We start from the raw sequence: 17,652 nt of genomic DNA on the forward strand, positions 1-17,652 counted from the left end.
GTCATTTGCGTATTGGGGGTTAATCTTCCAATTAAAGCTTCAGGTAATGAAGTTGTTTTACCCCAAGTTTGCTCCTCCCCAACTCCCTTTTGTTCCCATCTCTCTGGCTTGAGGCAGTGAGGTGTCCTTGATTCCAGGCCTGGAGAGGGATTGTTTTGGAAAAATGGGAAAGCAGCAGCTCCCACTGTGTATGGAGTTTAGATTTACACACTAAAGAACTGCAGGATTACAAATGTATGGAAATGATAAAAGCTGAATTCCTAAGGCATCGCAAAACCCATCCAACCTGGCCTTGGACACTTCCATGAGGCAGCCCCACAACCTGTGCCCAACACCCCTGCACGGCCTCGCCCAGCGGTGCCACGGGCTTGTCACAGAGCCTGGCACCTCCTCTGCCAAATTGCCATCCCTGTGCGTTTTTTTTGCAGTGCCACCCTGATCCCAGAGCCTCCGACACCCCTCGGGGCTCCCAAAACGAGCCACAGCTCCCGGCACCACGCAGGAGGCAGAGATCCAGCCTGGTCCCCGCAGACGTGGGGGGGTTTTTGGGGATGCTGCGTCCTCTGTCATCCCCAAAGTCACGTCAGCGGGCAGGAAAATCTTACAGCACGCTGAGAAACGCACAGAAACACCAACAGGACGCTGTGCCTCGCGTCAGGCTCTGCTAAATTTTCCCCTGAGTCCTGCCCGGGTGGAATTGCTGCAGCCGGAGCCGGTCTTGGAATGGCTCGGAGGAGCCTCGTCAGGTGTTCAGGGCTTGTGGAAACTGGGACATCCTGACTTGCCGCTGGCTAACTCCTTTGTGAGAGCCCAGCCAAAGTTTCTCCACCTCTAAATTGGGGTGTAATGACACTTCCCCCTCTTTCATGAAGCTTCAACTCTTTCTGATCTCGGCAGGGAAATAAATCACCGCGCGGGATCATAAAAGCCATCAAACGGCAACCCGGGGTGAACCGAGCCGCAGATGGAGGGAAGGGCGCGGGCGCTCGGAAAATGAGAGGTAGGAGCGAGCCAGATGTCACCGGCAGCTCTTTCCCCTGTAGGGTTAATGTCCCCCCCCTTTCCCCTCCCTGCCTGCCCTGGAATTCCAGCCATTGGCTGCCTCCCGAGGTTTAGGCTAAAAAGCCTCTAATTAGGACCCCGGCTGCCGCGGAGCCAGTGCCTGGGCAGGCAGGGAAAAAATAAAAGAGAGAGAGGAAAGAAAGAAAGAAAGAAAAGAAAAAACAACAACAAAAAAAGCGTTTCCCCGACGGAGCTTGGATGTTTTCCTTTCGCTTTGCAAAGTTTCCCCAGCCCAGGCTCCGTTCGCTCGCGTCCTCCGGAGCAGGGCGGGACGGCGGCGGCCGGCGCGGGGCTGGAGCGGGCGGCCGAGCCCGGAGCGGCGGAGCGCGGGGCCCGGAGCGCCGGGAAGGGGCAGGTACGAGCGGCTGGAAGCGACTCCCGAGCGCGGCTCTCCCGGCTCCGAGCGGGGATGGAGCTGCGGGAGAGGGAGCTTGGGAGGAGGGGGCAGCGGGAGGGTCCTGCTGCCGGGGGAAGGGGACGAGGCGGAGCGGGGGGATTTTGGCTGTTTGGAGGTTTGTTGTTTTGGGTTTTTTTGGAGGGAGATGATATCGCTGTCCCCGCCGTCTTTGTTTCCGGGAAATGTCCCCTGAGAGCAGGAGGTGACGCCCGGTCCATCGTGCCAGGCTCTGCCAGCCCTGAGCCGGGCAGGTGCGCTGCACCATCCCTGCTCCAGCTGGGATTGGCCGGGAATGGGATATTTGGGGATGGGGGATGGAGCTGGGCCCCTTCGGACGTCTGGTGGCCACAGGGAGGGGTGGGGGGCTTCGTTCTGGTGGTCACAGGGAGAGGCGGGGGGCGAATCTTCATCCCGGGGGCTGCAGGCAGACGAGGGGCGGGGGTCTCGGTCCGTAGCTGCGGGTGTCCGGATGGCTGAGCCAGGCTGGGTTAATGGGTTACTGCTCCCTGCCGTGCTGTGGGACTGAGGGCAAGCACGGCGGGAAAAGCCTCTGGCAGCGCTGGCACATCCCCTGGTGAGCCAACGGGCCGCTGTCCCCTCCGGTGACACGGGTGACACGGTGCGGTGCGGCAGAGCAGGATGCTGAGACCCTCCCCCATCATTTGGGGGGCTGCAAAGGCGTTTTTAAAGCCCAGCAGTGGCACCGAGGGCCGCTCCACCTGGTGCCACCCCAGGTCCAAAAGGCACCGTGGGCTCCCCACGAGACCAGCTGCAGGTCGGGCAGGACCTGCTGCTCCGGCTCTCCCTGCCAGGCCTCAGCTTATCTCGCCCCAAAAGATGCATCTTTATTGCTCTGCATCTTTATTTCTCCGCATCTTTATTCCTGCTCCTCCAGCGCAGCTGTGTTGACGGGAGCTCAAGCAGAAACAGGTTATCCCGTGGGTGAGGCCAGCGTGGAGCTGTGCCCCTGGGAGCTGCCGGCGCTGCTTTGAGGGGCTTTTTGGAGATGTTGTGTTTCCTGCAGAAGCAAAGTTGAGGCAGGGATGGGAACAAGGGAGCCTGTGCTGAATTCCAAGCAGGCTGGGGTGGCTGCGCTCCAAGTTAATGTGTGACCTTGGCAGCAGAGGGCTGGGAGCCCACACGGGCTCCCACAGCCAGCTGGAGACAGGGGCTGCTGCCGGCGAGCCAGATCAGATCAGTATTCCCAGGAATTCCAGCCTCTTGTACCCAGGGAGCCGCGACGGCTTCCGATCCTTTCGGAGAGTTCGGGCAAACGCATCCGGAGGAGCTCCCGCAGGCAGGAGGACGAGGAGGATTTCCAGCCAAGGCAAATGGCAGCCGGTGCCACCCAGCCTGCCCGACTGGTCTGTCACACGTCCCTTCCCGGGGACCTGCTGGCAGGGAGAGGCAGCTCCCCCAAAGTGCCACCATGGTGCCACCTCCGCCCGGCGCCTGAGCCCAGGTTTGGGGTGGCTGGAGCATCCCTGTATCCCTCGGCAGGGAAGGGCAGCAGGAGTGCCCGGAGGCAGCGAGGGAGGCAGGAAGGAAGAGGGGACAGGCCCGGGGAGCAGAGGAGCCAGACCTGTCGGGGCTGCCCGGCTCTTTAGCATTAGGGAGGCGCGTACCTCTGTCACCGTCTGGGGCTAATTACAGGGACTTGTTTACAGCCCAGACGGCTGCCAGCCAGCGTAATCACATCAAACTGGGCTGGGCTGGGCTCTGCGGCACATCCCCGAGTGTTCACAGCAGCCCCGAGCCCCGCAGTGCCACCCCACCGTGCTGGTGGCCCTGCCGTGGGCTCCCTGTGCCTCTCGGGGCTGGGGCCAGGCTGGCACCGCTGAGCATGGCAGGGGTCTAATGAACAGCAAAGTTCCAAGAGATTAATTACACAAATGCAGCTTGGAGGCTTAATGAGCCCAGCGCAGCCCGGGAGTGCCCCCACCTCCCACGGGAGGGAGAAATGGGGACACTGTCCCCAAACCAGGCAGAGCAGAGCTGGGGCTGCACATGAGGGTCCCCATTTGGCATCCCAGGGTCTCCCCCAACCCTGCTCCTCCTGTCGAGCCGAGGCTGTTCCCTGGCCCAGCTCACCAAGCCAGCAAGGCCAGGGCTCTTTTTGGGCAGCAAATCTGCACTCAAACCGGATTATTTCATCCCTATCCCAAAGCACAGCTTTGAACGACACCCTACAACCATCCCTGCGTCCCCCCGGGCTGCCCCAGGGTTCCAGACCCCAAAGGGCAGGAAAAAGCCAGCAGCCTTTTTGTTTTATCTCTCTGATTAGCCGATCTGCAGCGTTAATCATTGACCCGGCAGCGGGGCAGGGAAACCGGAGCTGCCCCTGCCACATCCCAGCACCGCAGGGGCTGCTCAGGAAGGGGCACATGGGGGGCAGGGGATGCTGGAAGTGTTTGCTGGGAGCAGTGGGGACACTGCGATGTGTCCCTGACAGAGGGGACACGCCAGCCCCGTCCCAGTGTGGAGCAGGGAACGGCTCCTCGTGGTGGCAGAGGTGTAGGAGGACCAAAATTTCGTGGTCTGGGTGTTCTCACCTCTCATCCCTGAGACGGTTTTACGCATGGAACATTTTCCAGAGGGGTTGATCCACCCGTGGTGGGCGTTGCAGGGGTGAATCCCTCGGCGTGTTTGGTCACGGCCCCGTGATTGTCCCCCCCATCCCACCCTGGCTCCCCATGGCAGGGCAGGAAGCGCGGGCTGAGGGCGTCAGGCTCTGGGCTGGCATCCAGGGAACCCCAGGAGCCACCACATCAGCATCTCGCCTTTGTTTTGGGAAGCCGGGGCAGGAAGGAAGCGCGGTGGAAAGCGCCCGCGTGGGGAGGAGGGGACGGCTCCAATGGGTTTCCACTGCGTAACCCCAAGCCAGGCGTGTGCTGTGGGCTGGGACAGCCGGGCAGGAACAGCCCTGGGCAGAACAATGGCAGCCCGAGGGAAAGGATTTATTTTCCACTGAGTTGGGCTCAAACTCGGTCTGTTCCCACTAGACCTGGGATTACCAGTGCCAGCGAAGGGCTGGTGGCAGCTGGGGGAAAGCTCCTGCTGTGGGTGTTTCTGTTTTCCAAAACCTGTTCCAGCTTCAGATTGGGCAATTGGGGTCTTGACTGCCTGGCTTCATCCCCATCCCATCCCATCCCATCCCATCCCATCCCATCCCATCCCATCCCGCTCAACAGGCAAAACCCCAGTCCTGCCAAGTGCCCGTATCCTCGCTGTGGGTTTGCTGTAACCCCCAAAAAGAAAGGAGCCCCCCAAAAATCCCTCAGACTCATGCAGCGGTTCAGCCGGAAGATCTTGAGGCCGTGGTGCCTTGGAGCATCACTCCAGCTGGATGTGCTCCAGGGTCCCTGCAAGGGACGAGGAGCTGCTTGTCCTGCTGCCACGGGGACATGGGATCCATGCCCAGGGACGGATCCCTGCTCCCTGCCTGGGGTCTGAGCCGTCTGCTCTCTGTCCCCAGCTGATGTCCCTGCCTGGGGTCTGAGCCGTCTGCTCTCTGTCCCCAGCTGATGTCCCTGCCTGGGGTCTGACCCCTCTGCTCTCTGTCCCCAGCTGATGTCCCTGCCGAGCCCTGCATGGCCCCAGCAGGACGAGCCCTCCCCGTGTGGCACCAGCACCGGCCTCCCCCCGGCCTCGTCCGACAGCGATTCCGGCTGTGCCCTGGAGGAGTACCTGGAGCCCCCCGCGGACCCCGCGCCCCCCGAGGTGGGCAGCACCCGCCTCTCCCCCAGCCCCGCGGGGTTCCCACACCGCAGCATCCCGTTTCCCGGGCTCCAGCACGCATTTTGGCACCTTCGACAAACCCTGACATTGCTGTTTTCTCCCAAGGTCCCGCCGTGCTTCGGGCCCCGCGCGCCCCAGCCTGGCTCTCCCTCTGACAGGACCCGGCTCCGAGCCAGAGCCCTCCTGCAGCAGCTGCCTCCTCAGGACTGCGATGTAAGGCCCCTCTTTTTGGGGTGCTGCTCCCCTCCCCAGGCTCACCTGATGTCCACAACCAAACAAAATTAGCTTTAAAATCAGTTTTATTTATTGAAGGGCTTTCAGGTACATTTAGGGCTGACAAAGCCACCCCAGGGGCTACACCCAAAAATGGACTACAGGTTACGGGTTTCACACTTTTATAAGTTGGGACCTTTGAATATTGGGGGTTAATCTTCCAATTAAAGCTTCAGCTAATGAAGTTATTGACCCCAAGTTTGCTCCTCCAACTCTTTTGTTTCCATCTCTCAGGGTCTGGGGCAGTGAGGTGTTGTTGATTCCCAGGCCTGGAGAGGAATTGTTGTGTCTGCCCAAAATGGGAAAGCAGCAGCTCCCACTGTATGGAGTTTAGAGTTACACACTAAAGAACTGCGGGACTCTAGATGATTGGAAAAGATAAAGGCTGAATTCCTAAGGCATCAGAGCCCCCCTGACCCCCGTGCCCCACAGGAGCGGTACTGCCCCGACCTCGCCGAGGAGGAGCGGCGCCAGCTCCGCGCCTTCAGCGCCCGCCGCAGGCAGGAGGCTCTGGGACAGGGCCTGGCGTGTCCCGTGCCGGGTCCCTGCCACGGCTGTCCCTGCAGGAAGGTGAGCTGTCCCCTCCAGCTGCCATTCCTTGGCAGGGACCCGTCCCCAAAAGCCAGCCCTGCCCCAAACCTCGCGTCCCTCTGCCTTGCAGTGCGGCCGGAGGCTGAACAAAGGGGACCCGGGGGTTTCGGCGTCTCGCCTGGGCGACCAGTTCTGGCACCCGTCCTGCTTCTCCTGCCACTTCTGCCACCAGCAGCTGGTGGATCTCATCTACTTCCAGCAGGATGGGAGGATCTACTGCGGCCGGCACCACGCCGAGCTCTTCCGACCCCGCTGTGCCTCCTGCGACCAGGTGGGTGCCGGGCACGGGGAGGCGTTGACCTCGCTTTGGCTGTTAAATGTCCCCGAGCTCGGCTGGAGGCTCCAAATCCATCAAAACCACTGATGGGCTGGAGGAATACCCCTGGATATCCTGGAGGGCTGGGGGCTCCTCCTCCCCGCCCAGCACAGCAGGACGGGGCGCTTTTTCCCATCCCAGCTGATCTTCATGGAGGAGTGCATCGAGGCCGAGGGCCGGCGCTGGCACCTGGAGCACTTCTGCTGCCTGGAATGCGACGAGCCCCTGCGCGGGCAGCGCTACGTGATGCGGAGCGGCCGGCCCTGCTGCCGGGGCTGCTTCGAGAGCCTCTTTGCCGAGCCGTGCCAGGCGTGCGGGGACCCCATCGGTACGGCCGTACCCCCGGAGCCTTTGTGGCGTCACGGGTTCGGGCTTTTTCTTGGGGGTTTGGAGAACCTCACGCTGCGGTTGCCCCGCAGGTGCTGAGAGCGAGGAGGTCACGCACCAGGGGCTGCACTGGCACGCCCGAGCCTCCTGCTTCTGCTGCAGCCGGTGCCGGGCACCGCTGCGGGGACAGCCCCTCACCTGCCGCCGCGGCCGCCTCTTCTGCTCCGACACCTGCGGCCAGGACGCCTCTCCCAGCGCCTCCGACTCCTCCGACTCGGCCTTCGCCTCCGCTCCGTCCCCCGACTCCACACCCCTGTCCCCCGGCAGGAGCTCGGCAGCGGGGGGCTGCAGGCAGCGGGGGGAAGGGGCTGGTAGGGTCCTGCTGCCATGGGGTGGGAGCAGATCTGGGCTCTGGGGGCTTGACCGGGGATGTCACACCGTGGGAAGTGGTGATAAACTCCCCCCATGGTGGGAGCTGGGGGTGGGAGCAGATCCCGGCTCTGGGGGCTTCACCGGGGATGTCACACCGTGGGAGTGGTGATAAAGTGCCACCACAGTGGGGGCTGGGGGTGGGTTGGTGCTGCCCCGTTGTGTCCCTCGACAACCCTTGCTTCTCCTTCCTCCCTTACACCCACTTCCCCTCTTCCAGAGGCGTTTTTGGATCAGGCCCCGGTGCACCCCGCGTTCAGGAGCCCCGGGGATCTCGGAGCGGCTGCGCGGGAGCAGAGCAGCGACGCCACCAAGGAGCACCCAGGGGTGCTGGGACCCCCAGCCGGCCACCCCTCAGCCCCCCAGCCTGGCCCAGAGCGGCCCAGCGAGCCCGGAGCCCTGGGCCACGCGATTTTGGGGGACCCTGAACCCCGAACAGCCGCAGGCAGTGGAAACCCACCGTGCCAAGCGGGCACCTCCCCTCCCCGACACAGCCCCCGGGCAGAGGATGGCACGGAGGAGGATGACTCCTGGTGTCCCACCTGCTCCTCATCTTCGGACTCGGACTCGGAGGAGGAGGGCTTCTTTTTCGGGAAGCCCATCCCCAAGCCCGGGATGAATTCCCTGGGCAGGGAGCCCCCGGGGAGGGGCAGGGGCAGGACGGCCAAGCACTGCAGTGTGTCCTAACAGCGGGGTCCGGGGTCCCCGAGTGGCACTGCCAGGTCCTGCCACGGCCCAAGGCTGTGGGAGAAGCTGCTGGGATCCCTCCCCCGGCAGAGCCTGCGCTTCCTGCCAGCCTCTCCCAGAATTAGGAACAGGTAAAGCAGGAAGGGAGCGGGGCCGGGCCGGCCTCCAGCACCTCCGACGAGGCGGCAGCGCCGGGGAGAGCGGCCGGAGCTCCAGATGAGGGCAGCTGCCTGCATCACCCCGCTGCTCCCACTGGGATCCTTCCCCGGGCTCCTCCGTGCCCCACTGCCACCCCTCTCCATCCCTGGTGGCACCGTGTCCCGCTGCCACCACCGCGAGGGGACCGGGGCGCGGCACTGCTGCCGCCCATGGCAAAGCTCCAATAAAGTCTGGCTGAAAACTGAGCACAGGCTCTGCCCTGCTCCTTCCCAGCCCACTGTGACACTGACCATGGCACCAGGGCTGGGAGGTCCCCAGGGGTGACCTCTGCCCTCTGCCACAGCCGGGGTTCACTGTGGGACCCCTCCCTTGCAGGAACAGAGCAATGGCAGAGCAAGGGCTGCAAAGGAGACACGGTTTATTTGAACATTTAAACCCAGGAACACTCGCTGGGCTTTGGGAACACATTCCTGGCAATCAGCCATGGAGGAGAGGGGCTGCTGCCCTGCCTCCAGTAAAACCAGTAACACTTTTGCTGCCCTCAGGGGTTTGGGAAGGGCTAAACCCAAACACACCCTGCTCACCCTCCTTCTCCAAGAGACGCAGTGGGGCTGCCAACATCTCCCACCTCATCCCGCAGGCTCAGCACCCTCCTGAGCCCCCCAAAGCGCTGTCCCAGCCCCCATCACCCCCAGGCAGCTGGCAGGAGGGGGTGGCTGCCCTCAGAGGCCGGCGGTGCCCGAGTCCAGGCTGTCGATGAAATCCTCCAGCTGCTGCAGGTGGTGCCGGCAGCCCTGGCGGAGGTTGGCCCTGAGCGCCAGCCCCAGCGCCGCCTCCATCGAGGGCTCCTTCTGCAGCAGCATCGTGGCCACCACGGCGATGCTCAGGCTGAACTGCTGGTACGACTGCAGGGGAGGCCCACGGCGTCAGCGCCCCAAAACCGGCACCAAGCAACCCCTACTTTTAATCCACAAACCCCCAAACATCATCCGAGCCCCTGCTAGCCCCTTACCGCCCACAGCACCTCCCCAAAACCCCAAATTCACACCTCCCACCACCCAAAGCTCCTCAGGTGAGATCCCACGTCCTGGAGCACCCTCAGGGGCTCATCAGGGGCTGCCAGGGCTCACCAGCTCGATCTTTGCCTTCCTCCTGAGGACGGCGGCGGAGCGGGGATCGATGCCGGCCGGGAACGGCGCCGGGAGCACGGAGCAGAGCTGCTGCTGGCCAGACACAGCCTGGGAGGTGGAAAAGGCGAGGAAAGCTCAGAGGGGAAAGGTGCTGAGCCAAACTGGGGCTGCCAGTGCTGGTCACCAGCCCGGGACTGGCCACCCTGTGGAAGGAGCCACTGGTTTGTCACCCTTCTCTCGGGTGCCAGAGCTGCCCCAGTTTCTCTCCCTCATTAGCAGTAATTAAGCCGCTCTGGAGGGTTCTCCTGGGCCGCCTCAGAGCTCCAGCCCAGGGCTGTTCACGCTCTGGCACCCCGAGCCTCGGGTCACTCCCCTGGCCTCTTTCCCTGTCCCGTTCGCGGGGCCGGCACGGCTGTGCCCCCGAGCTGCCCCTCGAGCCCGGCTCCCGCGGGGTCCCCTCTGCCCGCGGCACCGTCCCCAAGCCCGGGGGACACTGCGGGGGCGTGGGGGGCACCCAGACCCCGTACCGGGTTTGTGTGCCCGGCCCCAGGCCCCGGGGAGGTCCCTGGGGTGCTGCGGGCTCCAGGAGAAGCGCGGCCGGGCTCTGCTGGCTCTGCTGCAGGTCCTGGAGGAGGATGAGGCTCGGCGGGTGGCTGAAGGCTCTGCAGGGGCTGGGGACAGAGAGAGGGACAGGGGACAGCGCTGCCAGCACGGCCCCGTGGTGGCTGGGGACACGGAGCGGCGCACCCCGACTCACCCCATCCCGGGCGGGCTGTGCCTCAGTTTCCCCAGCTCCACGCGGCGGCTGCTCCCGGGAATGGGGGCTGGGCTCCCTCCTGGCAGGGTCCGGAGGGGCTGCGGGGCTCGGGGGGTGTGACCCGCGCCCGCTGCCAGCCTTGGGGACACCAGGGCTGCACGGCTCTACCTGTGCGTCACAAACAGCCACCTCCGTTTGGCTTAATTTATTTAATAGCATTTTATAGTTTAAATAGGATTTTATGTATTTGATATCATTTTATGTATAATATAATAGTATAGTATAGTATAGTATAGTATAGTATAATAGAGTATATAAGAGTATATAATATATAATATAATAGTATATTTTATTGTATATAATATAATATTATATATTATATTAATTATTATATTGTGTTATACTATTATATATTATATATTATATATTATATATTATATATATAATATAATATATTACATATTATCTCTTATATAATTATATATTATATAATATAATTATATATTATATTATATAATTATATATTATATAATTATATATTTCATTCTATATAATAAACATATAAAATATAAATATGTATTATTTCTCATATTATCAGAAATGGCAATTGCTTATAAATTGTAACTGCTTTCAGGCAGGAGGCAGATTTACAATGGCTTTGGCGGATTGTATAACTGAAAATGTGCATAAAGCAAGGCTGTCACAAGAGATAACCGCTCCTGTAAAACATATAACCAAGACAGCACAAACAGGGAACAAAACACCAGAAAAAGAGAATACCAGGTCCAAAGCGGCATCAGGAGACCACCAGAGGAGCCCCCTGCGCTGCCTCCTGACCACCCTGCAGCAGTTTGGGTCCTCATCCAATTCGATTTAGATTGAATCCTAATTCAATTCAATTTAGATTGAATCCTAATCCAATTCGATTTAGATTGAATCCTAATTCAATTCGATTTAGATTGAATCCTAATTCAATCCAATTTAGATTGAATCTTAATCCAATCGAATTTAGATCAAATCCTATTTCAATTCAATTTAGATTGAATCCCAATCCAATTTAGATTGAATCCTATTTCAATTCAATTTAGATTGAATGACAATTCAATGCAGGGCGGAGCTGTGGCAAACCCGCCCCAGACTGAGCCAAGGAAAGAGAGGAAGTTGTGCAATTACAGTAGCACAACTGAGAAGTGTGCAGGCCTCTGGCTACAGCTACAGCACTGCCACTTCTGCTTTATTTATTTGTCCCTTATTTATTATCTCTTATTAAACCCTTCACATCTGAGGAGGGGCCTTTCTTTCCCGGCACTGCGCCACGGTGAGGGGACAAAGGCTTTGGGCAGGGGGCCGTGCTCCCCTGCAGGCTCTGCTTTGGGGTGGGGATAGAAAACATCCCCAGGGGAAGGGTTGGGGAAGGTGAAACAAGAAACCCTTATAAATAGGATTGCCTGGCTAAAGATTTAGGAAATACAGAGATTGAGATGGTAACAAGTTGTGAGGTACCAAACCTTAGTTACTGAACAACTAGAAAACAATAGTACAGCCAGGATGAAGACAATCCCCCTTCTGCTTGGACAATGCCCTTGCCTACAGGTAGGTCCAAGGGTCAGATGGACTGTTGGATCTCACCCCAATGTGTGGTTCATCCACACCTGTAACCTTCCCTGAAGCATCAGGAGTCTGTGACCCCAGTGGCCTAAATCTTGTTCCAGCCCACCTTGAACCCCCTGACAAGGAGTCCCTGAGGAGCCGGACGCTCTCTTGGAACTTCTGTTCTCTTGGAAGTGCCCCTCTCCTGAACATCCTCTTGGGATCGTCTCTTATCTCCCTCTGCCCCTTGCCTCTCCCTTCCTCCACGCCCTGGGACCTGCCACGGGTCTCATCTGGTGACTCCAAGCAGGGCCTTCCACCCTCTCTAATAAACCAGATATTCCAAGAGCAGCCTTCAGAGATCTCTGGTCTCCATCCACCCAAACCGTCCTGGAGCCCACCACCCCCGCAGGGAAGCAGTGTGCCGCTGGTGGGGAGGATTTTGGGGAGCCTGGAGCTGATCCTGTGCCACTTCCCAGCAGTCCCACATACCTCGAGGTGCTCCTGGATCTCAGGATAGCTGGAGGTCTCCTCTGGAGGGGCTGGATCTGCTCCTGCAGCACAGGGATCCTGATCCTGGCTGCCCACAGGGCTCTGCCCAGCTTCCAGCTCCACCTGGGGACAGGCAATGGCATGAGGGCACGTGTCCATCCCGTGTCCATCAGGGAGCTAAAACCCACAGGAAACCACGGAGAGAAAAGCCCGGAAAAATTCCATGCCTGGCAAAGAGACAGCGAGGCGGAGAGGGGAAAGGCTGGATGAGAGAGGAGGGAGATGTCACAGCAGCCAAGAAGACCCCTGAGCCAGGCAGCTCCGGAGCTGGGAGCACCCCTGGGACCAGGGAATCTCCTACCGGTGGCTCTGCAGCGCCGGGATCGGCAGCCGGGCTCTCCCGAGGGCTCCTGGCAGCACTGGGCGGTTCCGGGGCATCCCCAGCCGCCGTTGGCACATCCTGGAGGAAAGCAGGACAAGGCTCAGGGTGGGCACACTCCTGCTGCGGGATGAGGAGGGGACAGGTAAAACCCCACACCTGCGGCTGCTCCGGCCTTTCTGCAGCATCCTGGCGAGGAGCAGGGGGCTGGGGAGGCTCCGGGGGCTGCGGCTCCTTCCTGGCCGCCGGCTGGCTCCGCTTGAAGTGCGCAGGGGAGGAGGGCTTGGAGCGAGGTTTGTGCCCTGCGAGGGATGAAACGGCGGCGGGACCCCTCAGCCTGGCCCGGGAGGGGCTGCAGAGCAGCGAGGAGATTGCCCAGGGACAGCACGGACCTCGGGGCGGCCGGGGACACCACGCCCGGGTCACCAGCACCAGATGCCGGGGGTGGCTCGGTCGCCTCCCGGCCGGGCGATGTCTCCAGGGCGGGCGGTGCTCCAGGAATGTCCCCGGATTCCTGCGGGAGAACAGCCCCAGGGTGGGGTCTGGCTTGGGAGGGCTCTCCGTGCAATCCCAGCCGGGGCAGGGACACCTGCCCGAGGTCCCCATGTCCCCTCCTTGTCACAGCCGGGCACCCACCCTGCAGGACCGGCGGGGGCTGCGGGCGGGGGCTGCTCCTCCTCGGGGAATTGGGGCCAGCGGTCCGGCAGCACATCCTGCAGGGAATGGCACGCTGTGGCTGCCGAGGGTGCCCGCACACTGTCCTCGTCACAGCGAGTGGCCCCTGCCCCATTGCAGCCACTCGCTCCTGTGGCTGCCACCACCCCCAGCCCGCCTCACCTGGTACCAGATCTCTCCGAAGCTGTCCTCAGGCCGCGGCACGGCTTCTCTGTCATCCCACGGGGGTGGCAGGGGACAGCCGTGGGGTGCCCACCTCCTGTCCCCCTCCTCCTCCTTCCACGGGACGTCCCCGGGGCCACGGCAGGGTCTGGGGGCTCTGGGACCGGGCTGCGATGAGGACACATCCCACTGGATTTTTGGGATTTCTTGCTGCTGCCCCTCCCCGCTGTGACCCTCTGTGCCTCTCCTGCTCGCGGGGGAGCCCCTGCTTTGGGCCGCCCTGGATTTGTGGGTGAAGCCCCCTTTGCAGCAGGGTGAAATTAGGGTGAACCAGCTCGGCTTTCACCCAACTGCGACAACGAGCAGCGGCGCAGGGGGGTCAGGCTGCCAGGAGAACACTGAGCAGCCTGACCCCAACATCCCAAAAATGAACCCCACGAGGATGTGAAACCCCAGAGCAGGTGGCAGTGGCAGGGAACGGGGGCAGATGTTTCCTAGGAGGAACCAGAGGGCAGCAATTTGCTTTTTTTAAGGACAAATGCTCCGCACAGTGAGCGTGGATTCCTTTCCTGGCCACTCCTGGAAGGCCGAGCCAGAGATTTGTGCGGGTCTGGGTGAGCAGCATCAATCCAAACTTTGTAATTGCTGATTAACTTTGGAGCTATTGGTTTAATTAGCAGCGCCCTGGTATAACCACGGTGATAAACGAATGTGATCCGTGTTAACAATTGTAATTATATCGATATTTTAGAATATATTTGCTAAACAGTAATAGAGGGAAGGATATGTAATTAGTGTCATGAAACAGATGTTCTCAGATGTTCATGAGGAAATAAGGTGCGGCATGTAGTTTGAGATAAGTAAAATCCCAAAACGGAATAGGCCTTGGGATAATTAATTAATTTGGCCTTGAAATGGGTAAAGTTGGGATGATTCCAGGTATCTATGGAATAATAAGGATTATTTTTGGAATACAATGCTGGCTTCTATAACACAAGGCCTGGGGTGCATGTGCAGCCTGCAGAGTTGTTCAAAGGACAGTGAGGATGAGGAGAAGCCTTCCTCTGAAAAATCCCCAAAAAGGAAAAAGACCCCTTAGCAACAAGAGGAGCATGTGCTGTGCAGGACAGTGATGTAGATTTTCAGAATCAAAACTAGGAGGAGATTTATGGAAAATATCGATGAATATCAATTAGCATACAGCACATAAATTGTGTTTGGATCCTTTTGTTTTTGCACGTGAGGCAGGGACAAAGGCCCTCCCCGTACCCCGGTCAGTTTTGCTTATGCCTTATCAAAACCTTAATCAGATTTAATTAATCACTGCCAAAATTTACTTTGTACATGTTTGCTTGACTGTGTTCACTTTGTATAAAATTGCTGCTCAATTCTAATTTTGTGGTTTATTAAATTAAACACGTAGGACCTCGTTCACAACACCTCATAACTGGTGGAGATCCTTTAGGCCAATCATCTCCATCCATGGAAATAAAGAATTTATTTAACCTATGTAAATGTATTTGTTTTGCTATTTTTAATCCTGGGGGTGTGGGGAGGGCAAAGCTGTGGAATCCTTCAGACACAAACCTCTGACCAGCTTCCCCAGCTGGATCCTGACATTTCCAAACTCCTTTTGGGGAATTTAGGAAACCAGGAACTCCTGTCTGCACCTGGGCAACCACGAGTGGATCCAAACAGCCCGGACTGGTTTTGGGGATGGGGTTCAGTGAGCAGGGGGGCTCCTTGCTGTGACTTGGGAGGGTCTCCCTGAGCAACTCCAACGCTCCCACCGTGCCTGTGACACATCCCTGGGACATCTCCCCCAGCCCTGTCCCTTACCGGGTGCCTCCTGTGCCAGCAGCTCCTGTGCTGCTGCTCCCGGGGTGCCTCATTCCAGGGTGGTCCATCCCGGGGTGGTCCATCTCGGGGTGGCTCATTCCAGGGTGGCTTGTCCCAGGGTGGTCCATCCCGGGGTGCCTCATTCCAAGGTGGCCCATCCTGGGGTGGCTCATTCCAGGGTGGCTCATTCCAGGGTGGTCCATCCCGGGGTGGCTTGTCCCAGGGTGGTCTATCCAGGGGTGGCCCATCCCGGGGTGGCTTGTCCCAGGGTGGTCCATCCAGGGGTGGCCCATCCCGGGGTGGCTCATTCCAGGGTGGTCCATCCCGGGGTGGCTTGTCCCAGGGTGGTCCATCCAGGGGTGGCCCATCCAGGGGTGGCCCATCCCAGGGTGGCTCATCCCAGGGTGGCCCGTCCCAGCCGTCCTCGGGGCCAGCAGGAGGACATGGCCATGGCCCATCCCACCACGGGGCGGGCTGTGGAGACAGATCCGTGAAACCCTGGAGCAGCTTTGTCCCGGCAGGGCTGGGGGAGGCAGGAACCCACCCAGCTGCCCTGCCAGAAAGCCCAGCTGATCCCGAATCCCTGCCCGCACCGCGGCGATGCTCTCCCAGGCATCCCCAAGGATGGAGACGGAGCAGCCACAGCAGGGTGGCCCCGGGGAGCGCACGTACCTCCCTGGGGAAGCCCCTCCTGCAGCCTGGCGAGGGGAACATCCTGCCCGAGGGCCGCCCTGGCTCCAGGAGCTGCGGGATCCGCTGCGAGGGAGAGGCCGGCTCAGCACGTCCCACAGGACGTCACTGCCGGCTTGGGGACTCTGCCAGCCAGGTGCCACCCATGCTGCTGCCAGCCCCGAGCCCGGAGCGCTGGGACACCCCTGTGACATCCCCGGGACCACCGCGACATCCCCGGGACCACCGCGACATCCCCGGGGCCGCCGGCATGGGCACCAGCCGGGACACGGTGTTGGAATTGGGGACACCGCTCGCTGTCCCCCGGGGGGTGACACGGGGCTGGCAGTGCCCTGGCACACCCTTTGTCCCTGCCGCGTGTCACCGCCAGCCCCGCGGGTCACCCCCCGATGTCCCCGAGGATCCCGGTGTCAGGCCACGGGGGTTTGGGTGAGCTCCATCGCCCAGCCTGAAACCCCCACTTTTGTCCCCAAATTGCGGGGTGTCAGCCTCAGGTCCTGCAAAGCGGCACCGGAGCACGGAGGGGGTTGGGATGGAGAGCCCTGCACCCCTTCACCCCAATCCTAAATCCCAATCCTGAATCCCAATCCTTCCCTGCACCCCAATCCTGCACCTACGCCCTGCACCCCAAACCCGTAACTTTGCAACTGCACCCCAATCCTGCTTCCCTGGATCCCATTCCTGCCCCTCTGCACCCCAATCCTGCTTTCCTGCACCCCAATCCTGCTTCCCTGCACCCCAATCCTGCTTCCCTGCCCCCCAATCCTGCCCCTCTGCACCCCATTCCTGCCCCTCTGCACCCCAATCCTGCTTTCCTGCACCCCAATCCTGCTTCCCTGCATCCCAATCCTGCCCCTCTGCACCCCATTCCTGCCCCTCTGCACCCCAATCCTGCTTCCCTGCACCCCAATCCTGCTTCCCTGCATCCCAATCCTGCCCCTCTGCACCCCATTCCTGCCCCTCTGCACCCCAATCCTGCTTCCTTGGATCCCAATCCTGCTTCCCTGCATCCCAATCCTGCTTTCCTGCACCCCAATCCTGCACCTACGCCCTGCACCCCAAACCCGTAACTTTGCAACTGCACCCCAATCCTGCTTCCCTGCACCCCAATCCTGCTTTCCTGCACCCCAATCCTGCCCCCCTGCCCCCCGATCCCCCCGCTCCCATTCCGCTCCCATTCCAATCCCATATCCGGCGGGAGCCGCTCCCTCCTCCGGAGCTCTCCCGGAGTTTCCCCCGGGAGTTTCCCCCGGAGTTTCCCTTCCTCTTCCCACCCTGCTCCCGGCGCTGATTCCGCCCCCGAGAAGAACGGGAGCGCGCAGAGCCCGGGGAGCGCCGCTTCCCTGATCCCCTGGGGATCCAAATTCCTCCGGGAATCTCGGATCCATCAGCGGGGTGGGAGCAAGGACCCGCAAACTGCGCCCCGTGGGCACCCGCAGTGCCCCCGAAAGGACACGGGATATCCATGGAAGAGGGGATCCTGGGAATCCTGCACCCCCAGGGCATGGAATATCCATGGAAGAGGGGATCCTGGGAATCCTGCACCCCCAGGCTATGGAACACCCCTGGATTATGGGATCCTGGGGTCCCTGCACCCCCAAGCTACGGAATACCCATGGAAGAGGGGATCCTACACCCCCAGGATATGGAGTATCCATGGAAGAGGGAATCCCGGGGTCCCTGCCCCCCCAGGACATGGAATATCCATGGATGATGGGATCCCGGGGTCCCTGCCCCCCCAGGACATGGAATATCCATGGATGATGGGATCCCGGGGTCCCTGCCCCCCCCAGGACATGGAATATCCATGGATGATGGGATCCCGGGGTCCCTGCCCCCCCAGGACATGGAATATCCATGGATGATGGGATCCCGGGGTCCCTGCCCCCCCAGGACACGAACCCCCCCCAGCGCCTGCCGCCATCCAGCTCCAGCATCACCCGCTGGGTGCTCCCGAAC

At 60.3% G+C, this 17,652-nt stretch overlaps 2 protein-coding genes across 2 annotated transcripts; one reads left to right on the top strand and one right to left on the bottom strand.

Moving 5' to 3' along the window:
- Positions 1 to 1,343: 1,343 nt before the first annotated feature.
- On the top strand, positions 1,344 to 7,820 carry PRICKLE4 (prickle planar cell polarity protein 4). Its single transcript, XM_031506934.2, has 8 exons — positions 1,344 to 1,417; positions 5,027 to 5,179; positions 5,303 to 5,410; positions 5,903 to 6,040; positions 6,132 to 6,332; positions 6,519 to 6,705; positions 6,797 to 7,075; positions 7,354 to 7,820. The coding sequence occupies exons 2-8, from the start codon at positions 5,030 to 5,032 to the stop codon at positions 7,818 to 7,820; spliced, it is 1,530 nt and encodes a 509-aa protein (XP_031362794.2). The 5' UTR covers positions 1,344 to 1,417; positions 5,027 to 5,029.
- Positions 7,821 to 8,380: 560 nt separating this feature from the next.
- On the bottom strand, positions 8,381 to 16,882 carry LOC144247669 (uncharacterized). Its single transcript, XM_077789005.1, has 12 exons — positions 16,742 to 16,882; positions 15,676 to 15,759; positions 13,165 to 13,332; positions 12,964 to 13,040; positions 12,720 to 12,841; positions 12,487 to 12,629; positions 12,310 to 12,408; positions 11,949 to 12,071; positions 9,867 to 10,034; positions 9,637 to 9,780; positions 9,110 to 9,217; positions 8,381 to 8,884 (listed from the first exon to the last, which is right to left on the bottom strand). Exons 1-12 carry the CDS (start codon positions 16,880 to 16,882, stop codon positions 8,702 to 8,704), a joined length of 1,560 nt encoding a protein of 519 aa, XP_077645131.1. The 3' UTR covers positions 8,381 to 8,701.
- Between the last annotated feature and the right edge of the window lie 770 nt (positions 16,883 to 17,652).

The sequence above is a fragment of the Lonchura striata genome, chromosome 30, assembly GCF_046129695.1.
Source record: "Lonchura striata isolate bLonStr1 chromosome 30, bLonStr1.mat, whole genome shotgun sequence".
In the NCBI taxonomy this organism is placed as follows: domain Eukaryota; kingdom Metazoa; phylum Chordata; class Aves; order Passeriformes; family Estrildidae; genus Lonchura; species Lonchura striata.

Coding starts and splice junctions, on each gene's coding strand:
- PRICKLE4 (XM_031506934.2), top strand. CDS start 5,030: ATGTCCCTGCCGAGCCCTGCATGGCCCCAGCAGGACGAGCCCTCCCCG. Junction 5,180..5,302: donor CGGACCCCGCGCCCCCCGAG/GTGGGCAGCACC, acceptor TTTTCTCCCAAG/GTCCCGCCGTGCTTCGGGCC. Junction 6,706..6,796: donor GGCGTGCGGGGACCCCATCG/GTACGGCCGTAC, acceptor GTTGCCCCGCAG/GTGCTGAGAGCGAGGAGGTC.
- LOC144247669 (XM_077789005.1), bottom strand. CDS start 16,882: ATGGGATTGGAATGGGAGCGGAATGGGAGCGGGGGGATCGGGGGGCAG. Junction 12,409..12,486: donor AAAGGCCGGAGCAGCCGCAG/GTGTGGGGTTTT, acceptor GCTTTCCTCCAG/GATGTGCCAACGGCGGCTGG. Junction 12,072..12,309: donor CCGGCGCTGCAGAGCCACCG/GTAGGAGATTCC, acceptor GCCTGTCCCCAG/GTGGAGCTGGAAGCTGGGCA.